Below are 19,623 nucleotides of genomic sequence, written 5' to 3'. Positions count from 1 at the left end.
TTACTGCCTGGACAGTCAGGTCTGCAGAGACGACTGCTTTGGCCATTCGGTCCTGCAGGACTTTCTAGTATGATCTTGGTTCTCAGCCCACTGCCGAGGATGGTATTGCTTGAGTATCTTAGGTAAGGAATATGCAACTAGAAGTCTCTAGCAGATGAACAAGTTACTAACCTTTGGTAATGATTTATCTGGTTGAGATATATTCTAGTCGCAGATTCCTTACTGAGAAGCCCATCCTCCCCGCACTGCAAACTGATTTCTAGGGACAGGGATTCCTTTTCAGGGCCCTAGTTTTGGCTCATCATGCTCAGTGTTCTTCATGGCTCCGCTCTATTGGTTTGGAAAGTCGTGAAATGAAACTGACGTCAGCATCCCGGGGTGGCGCCTAAATACGACCGCAATGTCATCATTGCAAGCACAATGCCAGCAATGCAAATGGAGTCGACTGACGCCACCTGACGGCATGCAGGAGTACTGCTCAAAAAACATTCTCCAGATCCAGTCTGGCACCTGAAAGAAATTCTAATGTAAGGAATCTGCAGCTAGGATATGTCTCTACCAGATAAATCGTTACCAAAGGTAAGTAACTTGTTAAACTCGGCCTAAAGCCACATACAGTAGATTAAGGGAGTACAGGGGCTGGGTACAGGGCCTGACTGAAACAGTTCCAAACGGCTTATGTGGACAGCCAAAGTCCATGATCCTATATCCTCACTGGGCTTGAAGGTAAGGTGATGTTTAAAAACAATAAATACATGTATCTAAAAGAACTTGAGTAAATGTCACATTGATGGTGTCAGTGGTGAGGTAATATATGATGTCACCAGTGAATTCACTGATGATTTTAAAAGTGATGTGTGAGGTCATGAGCAGTGCATTAGGGCATGGGGTGGTGAGCTAGGATAGTGGAGCAAACTATAACTGCTCAATTTCAGTTGAATTCGGTTTTGTTTCATTTCTTAACCATAGTGAGTTTTTTTTTTAATATATATTTACAATCTTAATGAGCCTAAGACATCAAATATATGTGTAAATACACAAACATACCTAATTTATATGAGCCAATGTATTTCATTTATTGCCTCTTAATCAGTCTTCCCTGTCTACTGTCTATTCATGACTGGATTTGTTGAAGAACTATAATTCTAATGTAGAAAGCAGAGGGTTAATTGTGCATTCTTTCATGAACAAGTATATGAACTTACCTTGGACATCCAAAAAAGGCATGTATATGAGAACTTTAACGTTTCTCTCATCCAGTTGAGATTTGTTATTTCAAGCTCAGTCTTATCCCTTGTCTTCATCCTTGAAAGTAGCTACTTAATTCATCACACCTCGTTAGCGTTAGTAAGCGCTATATTATTATGATTACAATTACATTTGTATGCAGAAATATATATTCTGCCTTTTATGTTGAGCCTATTCTTTCACACATGCATGATTCAGATAGTGCCATTGGCAGTAAAATGGAAACTAAATTATAAATTCCAGTTATTGGCATACCATTTTAGGTTTAAATGTTTTGTTTTACTTCAACTTATTTGTATTTGATTTTTGGCTAGTAGTTATTCTTTATACCTCATTGATCAAGCTTTCGACTGCCATTCTATGATTATACCATCTTGAATGGGAATCTCTGGGTGTCCGCCCCATCCCTGTTTGAACTTGAACCAGCGAGAGTCCAGGAGTGTGGAGCTGTGTCTTTGAGTCAAGGAGTTGTGTAGTTATGGCCATGTAGTGAAACTGTTGGAGGTGCCAAATAGTAATTAGGATTAGTAGGAGTCCCCAGTCAGCGTATCTTCCCCAGTGCATTAGAATGTGGGGAAGGATTGTGTGTGAATGTTGAAAGTCAAAGGGGTCTATTCTCAATTGAACAACTGGAGGGCCTAAAGTGCTGGAGTGTAGGACAGTGGTGCTCATCTCAAAGTAGTTCAGCAAGGATTTCGATCTCGTGAATTTGCACTGTCTCTGGATCAAGTTAATTGTTAGCAGTTCCATTGCTAGAAGGTGCCTTAGTACATTGAAGCAAAGTACTAGAATACAGCTATAATCTGTCGCTCCACCCCTTGCCATACATATTGTAAGTGCCCAGTTGTGTGTTGTCAGATCCATCCGATCTGATTTATCTCTAACATCACCAGTCCAGGGTCAACCAGGATAGAGAAGCCCAAGGTCCCTTTAATATGCCCCAAGACTTCTTCCCAAAATGTCAGCATGCCTACAGTATGTGGAGAAAAGTTCTTTTCCCACAGCCAACACTCTTCAGCTGTAAGGGGAGTAATGTACTGTAAGTGCCCAAGTACCATGTATCACTAATGGAGGTCTTTAGCCCACCATATTAGGAGTGTGCCGCTGGCCCAGCGGAACACTTGCTACAACATTGATGCCGACTCGGAATTGAGCCTGCGTCAATGTTGTGGTGTGTCGGGTGCAACAGCACCTGTCGCGCATTTAACTGCCTGTAATTCGGGCAGTGAAATGCGTGATGGGGCTGTACATGGGGGTCCCTGCACTGCCCAAGCCAAGAGCATGGGCAGTGCAGGGGCCCCCAGGACTCCCGACACCCCTATTCCGGCAGCCTTTCCATGGCGGTGTTCACTGCCATGGAAAGGCTGGTGGATGGAGACTCATAATCTTAGGGCCTGATTTAGAGTTTGGTGGACGGGGTTACTCCGTCTGTGACAGAAATACTGTTTGCCATATTACGATTCCATTATAGCCTGTGGAGATCATAATATGGCAGACGGGATATCCGTCACGTTTGTGACGTAGTAACCTGTCCGCCAAACTCTAAATCAGACCCTTAGTTTGGCAGCATTGGATTCGATTTGTTTTGGTAATGCTGAAGTATTCTTTACTTTGTTCAAATGATTTAATTTGACCCTGGCTGAATAGGTCTTGCAGCGTTCTGCATTTCCTCCTCACTCTTCAAGAGGTGGCCTCACTCCTCACAGTCTGAGCACCACCCCTCCTCCCCTCCAACCTAGTCCTACACCTTCCAAACCATCTTTTGCGAGGCAGTCATACATGGATTTTGTCAGTTCTGTACTTTCTCAAGCCAAGGTCCAGCATCAAGATGTGCTCGTCATTTAGGACCAAAAGAGATCTGAACACGCCAGGCCTCTTGATGTGAGGACATCCCAAACACAGTAAATCAGCCTGTTCTTTATAGCTTTTATGTCAGCCATAGGACGATTTCTCAGAAGAGGAAGTTGTCTCTGAAGAGTATGTTAATTTTTTCAGGACATAAACATTGGCTTGTGTAGAAGGCACCACTTAGATACTCAAATATTTTGTATTGTTGGCTTTGAATTGCCATGACCTGAAGTCAAAGTGCTAACACACCAATAAAATAAGGTTAAAGAATGGAAATAAAATAACATTGTAGAGTATAGGTATTGGTCCACCATCCCTCACACTGTGAAGTGCACCTCTTTTTGGTAAATTTGCACTGCTTGCCCAATGCAATAATGAATTTGTTCCAATTGTTTCCAGTGGACACCATTGGGACTTGTTTCTGGGGACTGCCAACTACAACACTGTTGCAATCCCAGTTGTGGTCTGAGCACCGCATGAGGGCAGATTAGTCCTTCTGTTTCCAAAGGACATAGAAATAGAGGGAAAGACAAAATAGTGAGCCCTCACCATTCAGTGTATAGTCCTTCATTATTTCCATGACCCACATTATTAATAAAAGTAAAATAATTGCTCTCTCTGGCAAGGCTGACTGCAGCTGATGACAGAGGTGTTCAGAGGCGTCGGGGATTAGTGGTGCTGAATTTGCAGGTAAGGGTCACCTCCCCCACTCAGACCTCCTCGATAGAAAAATTTTGGGTATCAGCATTTATTCTTTTGTCAAATTAAGTACTTGAGCCCATGCAGTAGGCAGTGGTAGGCAGAAGCCAAATTATGAATGACAGTTGAACTATCGCCCCTTTATATGTGTGTGTGTGTGTGTGTGTGTGTGTGTGTGTGTGTGTGTGTGTGTGTGTGTGTGTGTGATAAATTGTTATGGTTTACGTGAAGCTGGTGAGACAGTAAACGCCCTCTCTGTGCCATAACTAAAAGATTCGCTACTGAACCTGATTTTCTGAAAGATCATGGAATTGTGAATATGGTGAGCAAGGGCAATGACATTTATGCCAGATAGAACCACCAGGCTACTCTAGACACTACCTTGTTTCCAGCACTGTACTCTCAGACTATGGTTATTCAAATGTGTCAGTCCCATACCTTTGCTACTCATTTACCACCCTGTACTTGATAATGAATATTGCCACAGCACACCAGAGCCCCACTCCTAAAATTGTTTTACTTCGCATCCACTTCTTTCAGAATAACACCTCAGCTCAAATATTTTTACATCTTGTACATCTTGTACATTTAGATCACTGCTGTATAGTTGTTTCTCTCTCCTTCACCTTCCTAGAACAAGGAAGGAGCCTTATCTCAGTGTTGTGCCTCATATAAGACTTAAAACAAGTGCATATAATCATAAATCCCCCCCCACTTAATCTTTCAGTATTTAAGTTGCACATATGTTGAGCCTAAGCAATAGAAGAGTTGTATGTTATAAACAGTGTTAACTTTATATTTTCAGATGTGGAAAAAGGGTTTTTAATTTTTTGATAACCTAAAAGCAATCCATTGTTACAGGAATCAAGTGATGCACAGCTGCTATGACAATGATTAATCCTCATCCTATTTAATTGTGAATCAAAGAACACAGCTCGGAAGCTTTACAAACTCCCTGCTTAGTCCCTTGCTATTATTGGCCAAAGTGCCAGTCAGTTGATACTTTGACACCTTCAACTTGCCCACGCCATGAGCACACACACTATAAAACACACACTAGAACAATATAGAAAACATGTGTCTGGTACACAGTCAGCCAACCAGACAGAGGGGGTTATTCTAACTTTGGAGGAGTGTTAATCCGTCCCAAAAGTGATGGTAAAGTGACGGATATACCACCAGCCGTATTACGAGTTCCATAGGATATAATGGACTCGTAATACGGCTGGTGGTAAATCCGTCACTTTTCCGTCACTTTTGGGACGGATTAACACCTCCTCCAAAGTTAGAATAACCCCCAGAATGCTATACAGTTTGCACTTAGACACAATCTCCCCAGCCTACAAGGAGTCTTGCAGTAACATTGTATAAGTTTAGTGATCTGTTAATTCTGCTGTGGAGCACATTTATTTCTTCATTCTTGCAGAAACGTCATCCTTGCATCTCGCATGTGCTTTGTATTATATATCACTAATACAGAACTGATTGGTAACATTATTTGTTAATATCCTTTTTATGCTGAACCGTTACAACTTTTAATTACATATTTATGTTTTTTAGATTGTAATTCAATTGTGCACAAAGGCTGTAGAGAGAGTTATGCATCGTGTGCAATGGTGAAAATGAAGGTAAGTAGTGATGCTTTTTTTACTCTGTGTGTTTGTAACTCTTTTACAAGAAAACTGGATGACTTAAGGAAGGGGTACACATCCTATTCAGTTTAGGCAAACATCTGTAGGCAGACCACCCAACCCCACTTTTTTCAAAATATTACACCTAGCTAGTTTATTTCATGTGCCATATATTATTTATATGCTAGATGTGTGTGACGAAAATCCTATGGAGCATAACTTAATGTGTCCTAGTTCTCTCAGTGAATCTGTGTACTGTATCTGATAGAGACTTCTAGTTGCAGATTCCTTAACTTAGAATTTCCCTCAGGCGTCAGACTGAATCCAGAGATTTTTCTTCGAGCAATACCCTTGCGCGTTGGTAGGTGGCGTCGGTAGACTCCGCAGGCGTCGTTGGCGTCGGAGACAGCGTGATGACGTTGGGAGTAGTACATAGACGCCACCTCAGCGCACTGATGTCAGTTCTTTTCTCTCCATGCTGCACGCTGATCCGGAGAGAGCTACCCTGATCTCTTTTTGACCAATTTCAACCATTATCTCATGTTTTCTACTGAGTTTTTGGTGTGTCAAGAATGTCCCTGAAGACCGTGTTCAAACCGTGCGAGGACTGTCACTGCATGATGTCGGTGACAGATGCGCATTGGGTTTGTCTGTGGTGTCTAGAGCGCTACCACGACCCGAAGTCATCCTCCGAGTAGTTTCCGCATAGGTTCCGGTCTCGCTCGAGAGGAAGGTCTTGTGACCATTCACAGAGCCATCACCACTCTTCTTCCTCAAAATCTTTGGGTGCAGGTAAGAAGTCGTCGTCAAAGCGGTCTCATCGCACTTCAACTTAGCCTCGTCGCTCGGCTGAGGCGATGCGGGAGGAGCATCGACGCTCAAGGTCTCCATCCTCGGAGCCTTCTTAAAGGTCCGCTCCGCGCTTCCCCGAGTTTCTGGGAGCCGGAGCGATCGCCGCCTAACTTAAGGAAGTCTTTGAGGCCATGCACCTCATCTTTGGGCAGACCGACCCCGTTACTGATCCTTCGGGCCTAAAGAGTTCGGTTGAGGGGCGTTTGGGTTCTGCACCTTCGGCCCCAGCCACCAAGGTCCCCTCTGGATCCGCTTGCACCACTGAAACCTTCCCTGGCACCGGGTCGATTGTCAACGCTCCTGACGTCGGTAGTGCCCTCTATCGATGCCGACCCGATATTCTCCCCGATGAGTCGGAGTGGCGTCAGCCGCCGCCGCCTTTGTCTTCAAAGGGGCCTATTCACCCGAGGTTGGATTTTGACCCTTTTTTCCTATGGGTGCGATTTATGGAAAGGATTGGAGGGGTCCCTGGACCCTTACGAATACCAGGATGACCCATGTTTAGACTGGGCACAGGGATTGGGCGACACCAGTGGACTGGACACTTCTCCAGACGCTGGTATGCTGTCTCCTCCTACCGTGGCTACAGAGGAGGGGAACGACTTATGATATGGTGGTCAGTAGGACAGCTGATGTTCTTGGCCTTAAGCTACATACTGTAGAGGTCAGGTTCAACCTCCTGACGGAGGTGTTTCAGCCAGAGGCTTCCACATCGGAGCCCCTTTTACCTTTCAATAAAGCCCTCACTGATGTCCTTTTGGGTACTTGGTCCAAACCCAACACAGGGGTTCCTGTGAATAGGACTATCGCACGCCACCATTGGTCCGCTCCGAATGACCCTAATTGCTGTTCCAGCACCCCACACCCGACAGTCTTGCATCTAGGCTTCCTCTTCTTCAGGCGCATTCCCTTCCACACCCCTGGATAGGGAATCAAAAAGGCTGGAACAATTTGGGAAGAAGTTGTTTTCTTCCTCCAGTCTCGAGCTGCAGTCTGTGAACACTGCATGCCTTTTGGGTCGCTATACCCATTCTCAGTGGGATACGGTAGTGCAAGTCCTGCCTCAGATACCGGAGGAGGCCCGTGCTATCGTCTCCCAAGCTGTCAACGATGGGAGAGATGCGGCGAAGTTCACTATCTGATGTGGGCTGGACACGACCAACTCTCTGGGTAGCTATGACAGTGACTTTGAGACACCATGCCTGGTTGCGTACTTCTGGTTTTTCTGGGGCTGTCCAGCAGTCTCTCATGGACATGCCCTTTGATGGCTCCCGTCTCTTTGGAGACAAAACAAACTCGGCCTTGGAGAGATTCAAGGAATCCCAGGCTACGGCTTAGTCACTTGGTCTTTCCGCTGCCCCTTCCCCCGCAGTCCGCTTTTCACCCCTTTCGTGGCCACGGAAGGGGCTCCCTTTCATGTCCCTCGCCCAGCTACCGTGCCACCCATGCTGTTCGCCACTGTGTGGCAGGGGATGTGGAATCCCACATGGACATGGCACAGGGAACCAGAGGTCTGCCCAGTACACCTCTGCCCCCGCTGCAGCCTCCAAACCCTCCTAGTCCGTCCTCTACTCCATCCAGTTGGCGGCAGGATTTGCTTCCAACACTACGGACAGGTGGGTTTTGCAGATCGTTCGAAAGGGCTATTCCCTCCCTTTCGAATCTGCCCCACCAGCCATGCCCCCATAAATCAGCCAACTCCTGGAGGATCATTTGGCACTTCTCCGCCAGGAAGATGTGGCTCTCTTGGCCAGGGGAGCTATAGAGAAGGTCCTTGTGCCAGAAGTAGGTTGTGGTTGTTATTCCTGCTACTTTCTGGTGCTAAAAAAGGGCAAGGGCTTACGTCCTATCCTAGACCTTCGTGTCCTCAACTACTTCCTCAAGAAAGAAAAATTCAAAAAGCTCACCCTGCCTCAGCTTCTGTCTGCCTTGGACCCAGGAGACTGGATGGTAGCGTTGGACTTGCAGGACGCTTATTTCCACATCCGCATCCTGCCTGCCCACAGACGCTACCTACGATTCGTGGTAAGTCATGATCAGTTTACCATGCTCCCCTTCGGCCTTACCAGTGCCCCTTGGGTGTTCACGAAATTGATGGCGGTGGTTGTAGCTCATCTGCGCAGGTTAGGGGTCTCAGTCTTCCCCTACCTCGATGGCTGGCAGGCTTTCTCCAGTAAGTTGTCTCCCACCTTCAGTCTACAGTGAACCTCCTGCACATGCTGGACTTCACTGTAAACGTGCCGAAGTCACACCTGACTCCCTTTCATCTGAGGTGTTCTGGACACAGTGCAGTTCCGGGCTTATCCTCCTGAAAAGCAAGTCAAAGATATTCAGGCTATGATTCCGATCTTTCAGCCTCTGTCTTGGGTTTCGGTGATACTGACTCTAAGGCTGCTGGGCCTCATGGCCTCCTGCATCTTGCTAGTGACACATGCCAGATGGCATATGCGGGCTCTGCAGTGGGACTTGAAGTTCTAGTGGGCACAGCCTCAGGGGAATCTCAGTGGTGGCTTGCGAATCTGCATTGGGTCCACATCGGATCCCGCTCTCTTCCCAAATCAGATCTATCCACTTCTGGGTTGGGGCGGCCATATGGGAGAGGGGGAGATCAGAGGCCTCTGGTCTCCAGCGGAGTCTGAGCTCCATATCAATCTGGGCGATCAGGCTTGCTTTGAAAGCATTTCTTCCCACTCTCAAAGGGAAAGTAGTTCAGGTGTTCATGGACAATACTACAGCCATGTGGTACTGCAACAAACAGGGCGGAGTAGGGTTGTGGACCCTTTGTCAAGAGGCACTATGTCTCTGGACATGGCTGGAACATCAGGGCATTACCCTGGTGGTTCAACATCTGCCGGGTTCTCTCCACGCCAGAGCAAACGAACTCAGCCGTCGATGCACAGCCGCTCAGGAATGGCGTCTCCATCCGGAGGTGGCACAAGGTCTCTTTCAGCATTGGGGAGAGCCTTGGTTAGATCTGTTCGTCTCTTCAGAGAATGCGCAAGGGTGCGAAGAAAGGGAATGCGGTGCGAAAACGAACCATCTCTTGATGGGTACTTCTTTGCATCAAGATGTGCTACGCTTTGGCCAAGAAGCAACCCCCTGAGGGCTCGCGTGCTCATTCCACCAGAGCAACTGCTGCTTCCACTGCATTGGCACACGGAGCTCCTTTCCTGGATATCTGCCAGGCAGCTCCGTGGGCGTCCGTGCACACACATGCTAAACACTACAGCCTGGACAGTCAGGTCCGTCGGGTGGCTACTTTGGTCGTTCGGTCCTGCAGGACTTCTTAGTATGATCTTGGTTCCCAGCCCACAACCGAGGATGGCATTGCTTGGGTACCTATTCTAAGGTAAGGAATCTGCAACTAGAAGTCTCTATCAGATGTACAAATTACTTACCTTTGGTAACGAAATATCTGGTAAAGGCACATTCTAGTTTCAGGTTCCTTTCCGACCCTCCCATCCTCCCTGCATGCGAACTGATTTCTAGGGACAGGGATTCCCCCCCTTTAAGTCCTTAGCTCTGGCGCACCAATCTCAGTGTTCTTAGCGGCTCTGCGCTTTGGTGTGGAAAGTTGTTAAAAGAAACTGACGTCACTGAGCTGAGGCGGCATCTATGTACTACTCCCAACGTCATCATGGCGACTACGACGCCCGCAGAGTCGACCGACACGCAAGGGTATTGCTCGTAGAAAAATCTCCTGATCCAGTCTGACACCTGGGGGAAATTCTAAGGTAAGGAATCTGCAACTAGAATATGTCTCTACCAGATATTTCGTTACCGAAGGTAAGTAACTTGTACATCATACCCAGTCACACCCCTCATCAGGTTATGACAGTAAAGAAGATGAAATATTTGCATAGAATTAGGTTTCTCTCACATGGTCAGTTAGAATAAGCGCAAATAGATATAAAGTTATGAATTTCAAGTACTGATGTCTTGTGCTTTAATTATGATTTAATTCAGCTTTTTCCAGCATGAGTTGCTCTATATCATAAAACCTCCAGGCAAGTCATAGGAATGTTTAATATTTAAAAATTGATGAAAAGACAGACAAGGTTCAATTGTTATATCTTTGAGGCAGTTCACAAAGCTTAGGTCTTCCTATTATCCATGGCCAGTCGCCCAGCTGCAAGAAATCGGAAGCTTTAGTTAACAAGGTGTAACAGCTAATGAAGTTACCTGACCAGAGACTGACTTGGCTCACAATAGAATTATCAGACGCCTTCACCAAGATGAGGAAATAGCACATTGCCTTGATCACGACAAAGGCAGTAAGGTGTAATGAGTAACCGTCATGTAGCATGCTTTCCAGAAGAGAAAAATATTGAAAATATACGAGTCGTGTATTTTGAATCAATCAGGGGTGTGGAATTTAATAAAATATTTACTTGTTGATGGGACAGATTGCTTCATAAATCTACTTGTTCTGTAAAACAAATCTACTTGTCCCTTTGGTGCCATTTAGCGCAGCAACACATTATGGCAGGGATTTCATTATATACAAACTCTGATAATAGCCTCTCTGAATATGCCAGGGCTAATACTATAGTAGGGTTTGAATACTAGCAATTTCCTTAATTTCCCACCTTTCTACAGATCTATATACTGAGAGTAGAGGAAATTGTAAGCATTAGTTCCAAGGTAGGAATGCCCTTTTGAGTCTGCGCAAAGATACTAACTTGCATTTTATAAGGGTTTTCACTAGCTCTTCTCTAATCTTTTCCCAAACTGAAAAAGATTGGAAATTACTCCTGACCAGGGTAAGAAGCTAAAGTTCTTCCGGGGTTGGGGAAAAAAGTGGTTGGAAGGAACCGAAACTTGTAAAAGCTTAACAGATTTCTGCATGAGCAAATCTACACATGCATATTTGCTCGTGGTAAATACAGTTCACAAATATTGCTAGGAGTACGATTTCCTGGTCTACTTTTTCAAATTTGTGTGAATTCATGAAATACGTAAATCTACACTAATGCAAAGACTTATCCAATGGGAGAAACTTTTGTGACTTTGAGAATTGGGCCCCTAATTAGGTCTGGAAGTTCACCATGATATTTAGTTTTTATTAAAGTTCTTTCATCTATCTATCGGCTGTCTTTACTGAATGATTGCAATCTGAGCTTTCACAAGGAGCACATCAGCACACAAAGTAGTTTTGTTTAGTGCCAGGAACTACTATACCTATGTGAGACCCAAAGATATTTTTGCTTTTTGCCAATGTTTGTTACAATAGTGAGGGCTCAGCAGCTCCCACAACAATAAAGTTTTACAAATGCCATGTCAAAACAAGACCAACATTGACAAAACTAAAAGACTGACCACCTATGGCTTTGCCAATGCTTGTTTATTTTCATGTCTCCCATAATCGTGTTGGAACTGGTTACATTGAATTTCTGTTATGAATATGTTTTGTAAATACTAGCATATGTAAACTAATTGTACTAAATGATGCTTCAAATGAATGGTACCTAATATTTCACAGTAATTTAGCAAAACATTTTTCCTAGTTGCATTTTTTGTGAACATTTTATGTTGAAAGCAAAATAAAGCTTCCACAAATATTTGTATCTAATCAGAGAGCATTTTGGGAGCATTATACATTGCCTCCTATTGTTAAACTTTACAAATGTGTGTACACGTTTTTTACTGGAACCACTGCCAGTTCTGCAGTCCGAACCTAAAGCATTTATTTAGAGTGCTCACCCTAATAATAAGGGCTTTACATTGATGAACTCTAAATATAAGTTGAAACAGTATTAACAGCATATGGACACAAATACTACCTCAAATGCAGACAAATTCCCCTATCCTGCTCCATAATGTGGTACTGTAAATTTCCAGCCAAAGAGTTTCTGCTGGAGTGGGTTGGGACTACTTGCCCCAAGGACAAAATTAACCTGAAAACATGTTGCCCTTGATTCCAAAAAATATAACATGAGTGTCAGGCTATAGGAATGCCACACCCCTAAATCAATCCATCCCATTTTGGATTAGATCAGCATGTTTTCAAAAGACATGGTGGAAAGCTGGAAAACAAATATCGGCCACTGTCTTATTTTTCATACTTAATATCGCTTTCTTTAAGTACTTTAAGGTTTGAACAAGTTCAAGGCTGGATTTTCTAAAAATGGTCTGCATGCTTAATGCTGCTTCTCAAACTGAAATAATCTAGCAGAGTGAACAAAGAAGGTGATTCCTCCGATACATGACAGCAGAAAAAAATAATCCTTCTCTGGTCCTGGGAGTAAAATTGGAAACGTTTTTAAGAAAAGAATGATGTTCTGTGATTGTCACCAAGTGTTCGGTGCACCTAATAGTCTATGGTTGGTGGTGAAGGTGTGCTTATGGGTCCTGGAATAAGTATAGCTATTAATGTTTGGTGTTCTGTAAAAGGGTGTACTTTTGTTGCAAAACAACAGATGATTTACAGCATTTGAAACAAAGGGACTATCAGCATAGTCACATATTTTTAATTAGCCACTGTTTGGTTCATTGTGGTGACTTTTCAGTTCACTGCTTTATTGGATTCACAATCATACAAGTAGCCGTACAAGGCCATATTTAAAAGTAAACCGCTACTTCCTGCCTGACTCTCCCCTGTGCTTAATCTCACTTTTATAAAAGATATTTATGCTTTGCAGTGGATTTCACTTGAAATACTACTGTCACATTTTGGTTGTACAGACCTGCCTGTCCCGATGTCTTATCTTGATAAACAGTGTACTGCCTAATTTCATAACCCAACTGAAAGCGTACTTCAAAGTTCAGCATAGACATACAAAGACATATATTTTTTGTCTTTCCACAGAGCATAGTATTTCATAAAATAACCTTTTCTTTTTAGGTCGAGCATAAGCGTACTTTTAAGTATACTTCTTCTGTGGGCTTCCAGCTATTTCATTTGTTAGTTTCAGTATCATTTAAAAATCTGTGCTTGCTAGTGGTCAGTCATGCCTCTTTGTCCCTCCTCCTTCTATGTGGGAGCAGAGACCAACTACTGTATAATTCCGCTTGTCCTGTTTATCTGGTCTGTAGGGGACTCTTTTCACTTTGTTTCCTGCTCCTGTCCAGGGAAGGTTCCCTTTTCATTTGCAGAGCAGTCCTGCTCTGTGCATAGTTGTAAGCAAGGCTATAATATAGGCAGGCTGTTATCTTGGTCACATTTGGTCTGTGTGGGCTTTCTGCATCCTCTGTCAACTGCCTGGAGGATTGACAGAGGCAGTTCCCGCCCTGCCTTGGTTTGGATTTTCTTTACCAAGTGTGCCTGCCTTTGGTCCACGGAGTGGAGAATCGCTTGTAATTGCATTTAGACTAGGCACCCAGTTCTATCACGGCTCCGCAATCCTTAGCAACAGTGTCCACTTCCGCTCCATACTGGGATCCCACTCGCAGCTCCATCAAGGCACCTCAGTTCACACACTCCAAGCCCTCAGCTGTGCCCGTGCCAGAACCTCACACGCTGTCTGCCAGAGCACCTCAGTTCTTAGTCAGTATGCACTGCTTTTCCAGTTCCTTGGATCTCAGGCACAGCTCTATCAGTGCACCTCAGTTCTACCTTGGCGAGGTCACCTCCTTTCCTATAGTGGGACCCCTCTGACATACAGTTCCATTACAGCAGCTAAATTCTAATATTTAGTCCCACTGCCAAGCCAATACTGGACCGAAGAAAGCAAAACACAGCTTAGCCAGTGCATCTCAAGTCTAACATCCAACGCCACTGTTGATGGGAACCACCACAGGTCTGCCAGAATCCAACAGTTCTAACATTCAATGCACATTTCGTCTCAGGACTAAGGCTCACACATATGCCCCTTATTGCTTCTGTGGTTCAGGGGCAAAGCTTCTCCCATACTGGGCCCCATTTGCAGCTTCACCAGGGCACCTCCAAGCTAACACTCTGCAACAAGGCACGCCAGTGCTAAGTTCCATACATAGCGCCCTTAACATACCTCATTTCTGACCTTTTGTGCCCTTACTGTTCCAGTATTGGAACCCACATACAACTCTGTCGGTGCACCTCAACGCTAACCTGCAGCGCACCAATATTTCAATATCAGGAGTTACATAGCGCCCCTTTTCTCATTCCTCACCCCCTGCCTTTGTGGTATTCCAGCACTGGTCTGGGAAACAGCTCTGTCTCTACCCCAATCCTGATCTGAAGCACCCCAGTATTGCTGCACTGGGGTTCACATACAACTCTGGTAATGCACTCCCTGCTGTTCTGCAGTGCCCCCTGCTTTTCCACACTGACTTCTGTTTGGGAATGTGGGGGAGCTAATTAAATCTTCACTGCCATCTTTATTTGGGAGGGTCTGTTTCTCCTATCTCACTCCGTTCTTTCCTTTACTCTGCTTACTCTCAATGTTTTCTTTCTCCCCAGTTTTCTCTTTCCAGTCCTTAAAATCCGCACGTAAAGTTTTGCTCTTTCGTTCAACTGTTTATTTCTACTCCTCCCCCTTTTTTTTATTTCCTTCTTCCTAACAGTCTTTCAAATTTTCAAAAACATGGTTATTTCTTACATTGTTTTGTTCCTCTTTTTTTCTTCATCAGTTGTTCATTCTTTCACTATTTTTTTCTCTTCCTTTCATTCTTTGTCTTTTCTATTTGCTCTTACCTTTGACTCAGTATGTGTCCTTTAACTTTTTTTGCATCTTCCTTCGTTTTTCATATCTTTATCTCTTAGTTCACATTTTAATATAAATTCCTCCTTTTTCTGCTTGTATGTGGGAGCCACAAGTTACTTGTCGGGACCTGAAGTGTCAACGTGGTTTTCACATTGTGTTTCTGTGGGAAATGTGTCAGTACACAAATGCCCTGGATCTTTCACTGCTTGTTTCTTTCACCATCTCTCTTTTTTCTCTAAAGTTCGTTTGTTCGCTTTCTTTCACACTTCTTTCATTATTTGTTCCCCTTTATCTTTCATTCACTGGCTTCCTTTCCTTTTTTCTTTTGTCTCATGTTTGCTTTATTTATTCTTAGTTGTGTTTTCATTATCTTGTTCTTTCTTTCACTTCTATCTTTTAGTTCTTTGCTACCCCTTCTCTTTCTTCCTTTTTTCTGTTGTATTCCTTTTGCTTCTCTTTTTCTGCACATCCGCTTTCTCTCCTGTGGCTCAATGGGGCAACAGGTGCAGTGGCAACGGGGCCCAGAGACCTACGGACCACACTTAACTCTAATTACTGCTTGATTTTCCTATAGAAATTCCAGTCAACCATTTTATTTTCTTACTCCAGGGCCCATGACACAGTTACTATGTCACTTGTCCACTCCATCTTTACTCCTGACTCCCTCTTTCCTTTCACTCTCCAATACATTCAAAATTATATGTTTGTTATGGTGTTTTGAGCATTATACTCTAATGCCAAAAGTTTATTTCTGATAAAAGTTTATTTGATAATTGTATATGTTTTAAGATAGAGGAAGGAGGTAACTAGAAATGCTTTAGTTAAATGACCGCCCACTGGAATTGTATGGCAGGAAAAGACAAAATTATGAGACGGGGTTGACCAATTTATGTCGCAAGAAAAGTCCAGTTACGAAATTACAATGCCAGTAGCTCTAACTCAAGAAAATGAGAGACCTATTGCATTACAAATTCTTGTTTTAGTTATAGGCCCTCATTAGGACCTTGGCGGCAAATGCCGCCTACCACCATGGCGACGGGTGACAACATGCCGTAGCTACCGACTGTCCATGCCATTATGACCGAAGGCTGGCGGAATTCCGGCTACGGTCAGGGTGGATGGCGGTAAGTTGGCACTGCTGCCAGCTCCTGCTGGAGGATCCCTTGCAAGCAGGTAAGTTGGGTTCTCCGACAGGAGAGGGCGATGGGGGTGTTGTGTGGAGGGGGTGTGAATGCGTGTGTGCATGAGTGGGTGTGTGTGTGTACGATCATGTTGTGTCGTGTGAGCGAGTGTGAGCCTGGATGTATGTTCGTGAGTGTTGCTGTGAGTGTATATGAATGTATGCATGCATGGGTGAATGTGTGTATGGGTGTGTATGTGTGTGTATGTATGTGTGTATATGGGGGGGTCAGTAGGAAGAGGGAAGGAGGCGGAGGAGACCCCTATTAGTGCCAGGGAAGGAATACCCTGACACTGATAGTGCCTACCACCATGGTTTCCATGGCGGTACAGAAACCATGGCGGTGGGCGGGGTCAAAATGCCAAGGGCGGCCTAGTGACAGTCGTTACCGCTGTGGCGGTCGCTGTGTTGGTTTGGCGGTTTGGCTTTTGCCAAACCGCCAATGTCATAATAGTGGAGGTAGGTACCGCCAGCCTGTTGCCGGTAATACCTCCACTATAGCACCGACCGCTGGGGTCGTAATGACCCCCATAGTCTTGCCAAGTCATGTCACGAATCCACTGACCTTTGATGTACAAAAACAAATCCCTTGAAAGAAGCCCTAAGGATGGCCTTCAATTCAGTAATTTGTAAACTAAAAATAAATCTACAGCTTCGAAATACGCACAGCCAGGAGACCCACTGTTGTGCTGCACACAAAGGCATGTACAAGGGAGAGTCTCAAAGATCATCTGACTGCGTCCAATATTTATACACTTCAACAGACATTGAATACAATAGCTGATACATATGTTACAATCCGACAAGCTGTTAGTCATGCGATTTCTTTCTCAGCCTTTATCTTTTTTGCAAGTGACGCCCTACACTCCATGGGCTGGGAGTGTTCTGCTGCTTCTAGATGAGATAACCCGTCTGGGCACTGTTTCTGTTCTTTCTCTGCCTCTAATCACATACTTGATAGGTTTGTTTTCTGCACACTCGTTTGGTTGAGTGGCCCAAAATGGAGTCTTTTCACAAGATGAAGTTAATGTTCTCTTTCCTATCTCCATATTCCTCCTTCTCGTTGAATTTTCAACACTTATTTCCTTCTGATCTATCCTTGTACCCTCTATTATGTTCTTTCCTAGAGTGCCTCTCTGTGTTATCTTTTCTGGCAGGAATTGCAGTATTGTTTAGAAGCAGCAGCATTAAAATAATAAGACTATTATTATTGGTAATAAGGCTTTTAACAGGCCTGATAGCCAGGATGGAAGCCATAAGAACCAGCTGGAAAACCGACCACTGGGGGTCTTCTGCTCCACCACCATGGTGTCCCTTAAAGTATATGAGGCCTGAATAGCCTTGGTCAGTATTCCAGTTTCTTTGTCATTTCCTGAGATGAACGTACAACAGGAAGACACTATTTCGGCACACACTCCACCTTCAGTGGCAGTTAGCATATCCTGTTTTGCAAAGTGGTGATGCCCAAAGCTCTTCTTCAATGGAATTGAATCCATCCTCTGTGCCGTTCACTAGTAGCATTAACTCATATCTGGTCAGTTGTAACCAGTTGGCATTGGCTACGGCGGGGTGGGGCAAGCATTGATCCTCCCGGAAAGATGCTGCCAAACCATACCTCAGCTCTGTTCCGCAACCTGTACTCACCTGGCACTGATTGCAAATCTAGGGCGAAGTATTGGCATACATCCCTCTTCCTTCTATGATCTAACGCATGTTGTAACTCCTGTGCATGCGCATGATATCTTCACTGTTATATTTTCATGTAGTGGAACTATCAATATCTTGGACACCAATATGCCAAGGGACCACAGACCCTTCGAGCTATATGCCAACTGGACATATGCTAGTGTAGCACATACCCAGTAGGTATAAATCAATGCTGCAAGGCCCCCCTGTGGGGTTGTCATATCTCTTATCTGTTTGCAGTTCCTATTCATTCCTACTCTGTGTCCCATTTCCTCTAAAACACACTGAGTATTCTTTGGAAGGCAAAATGTGTGCAGGGGAAGGAACTGGATCCCAAAAGGTGTATGAGAATACCTCAGAATCCCATATATAGGTACAGTTTGTACATATCTGATTAAATGCTGTATCATCATTATACCTTTCCTTTAACACCCTCAAGGGGCAGTCCATCGTCATATTCCCTAGCCACCGTCCCCTAAATAAAGCCTGGGCCTGAAATGTTAACTGAGGCCAGGTGGAGTCACTCTCCATACATTTCCTAGTCTTCAGCCCTGCATCTGCTGTTGTTTGAAGTATTGATTTTGGTTGTCTGAGATTTCCTAACCTTTCAAACTGGCTATAATTCTAAAACATTGATTGCGTTTGTTCATCTTATATTGCTGTGGAATTCCATTTTGACGTTGAAAAGTTCCAGCCATGAATTGCACTCTCCCTTTAGTGTAACATGACATCAGTGTTATCAAACATAAGGGGAATGGGAGATCTTGAACTCTTATTTCTTGACTATCATCATAATGTGGTACAAACAAAGCATGATGCATTGAAATGTGCTGCATCTGTTGTAAACTTTTGTACCACATGTTCTGGTGCCACAAGGGATCCATAAAATGCTGCGAAATTTCTCTTTTTGACCTTAGTTTGTCAGTTGCATCTTTAAGTTCCCAAGGCAGACTACCTGCAGACCCTTGTGTCTTAAGGAGGGGGTCTGCAACATTTGACTACCTAGCGGGGTCCTTGTCCTTTAGAAGAGTAAGCACTAGTCATGGACGAAGCACACAGAGTTCTACTCTGCAGAATTCAGTGGAGTTGGGTAAAACATCAGTGGTATTCTGCTGAGTTCTGCGTGCAGCGGAGCGACACCTGCCCTACCACCCTGGTGCAGAATGTGCCTGATCTCAGAAGCGCTAAACAGGGTCAGGCCTTGTTAGTAGTACTAAACAGGCCCAACCCTGCTTAGCGCTTCTGCGATCAGGGGCATTCAGTCCAGGGTATGCGGAAACGACTTCAGGGCTCTTGTGCTGACACTGCCCACCAACCTGGAGCCACAGCTGCACACTTTCCTTCACCAACTGCCCTCCTTCACAAACTTGCTTTGGAGGCCCAAGCACACCCCCTGTCTTGCACCAGCCTTGCAATAGCTTAGTCTGCACTTACACACAACCTCAGACCACCCTTTCTTTAGGGCCCAACACTAGCAGCAGCAAACCAGCTCACTACCAGCAGCCTGGTATTTTTTCCAAAGTGCCTAGCATTGCCTCCCTCTGGGCTCTCATGCACTCTCTCAGGCCACACACATCTCTATCTTGCAGGGGCTGTCTGACTACCACTCAGCAGTGATGCTCCCCCAGTCTCCAGGTCTCCCTGCTGGCCTCAGCACCGTACCCCATAACCCCACTTTCTTTCCCACCGACTCTGGGGAGACAGGTTCTTCTCAAGTGAAGCTCTCACTGCATGTTTCCTTTTTTCGAAACGCAGACTGTCCATGCACAGTGCCGGCCCCCATGTGTACACAGAAGAGAAAGCAAAACAAGGGTCTTACTTGGGTCCCTGTTTGCCAGCGGTCTAGCTTTCTGCC

At 44.7% G+C, this 19,623-nt stretch overlaps 1 protein-coding gene across 7 annotated transcripts in view; it reads left to right on the top strand.

Moving 5' to 3' along the window:
• AKAP13 (A-kinase anchoring protein 13) overlaps nucleotides 1-19,623 on the top strand; it is a 1,053,268-nt gene that overhangs the window by 849,007 nt on the left and 184,638 nt on the right. For all 7 annotated transcript variants that reach the window (XM_069222739.1, XM_069222736.1, XM_069222738.1 and 4 more), the window contains one exon: nucleotides 5,356-5,423. In XM_069222739.1, the coding sequence (XP_069078840.1) occupies nucleotides 5,356-5,423 (68 nt within the window). The remainder of the gene's footprint in view (nucleotides 1-5,355; nucleotides 5,424-19,623) is intronic.

Source organism: Pleurodeles waltl, chromosome 3_1 (genome assembly GCF_031143425.1).
Source record: "Pleurodeles waltl isolate 20211129_DDA chromosome 3_1, aPleWal1.hap1.20221129, whole genome shotgun sequence".
Classification (NCBI taxonomy): Eukaryota; Metazoa; Chordata; class Amphibia; order Caudata; family Salamandridae; genus Pleurodeles; species Pleurodeles waltl.
This window is presented reverse-complemented; position numbering and strand designations above follow the sequence as displayed.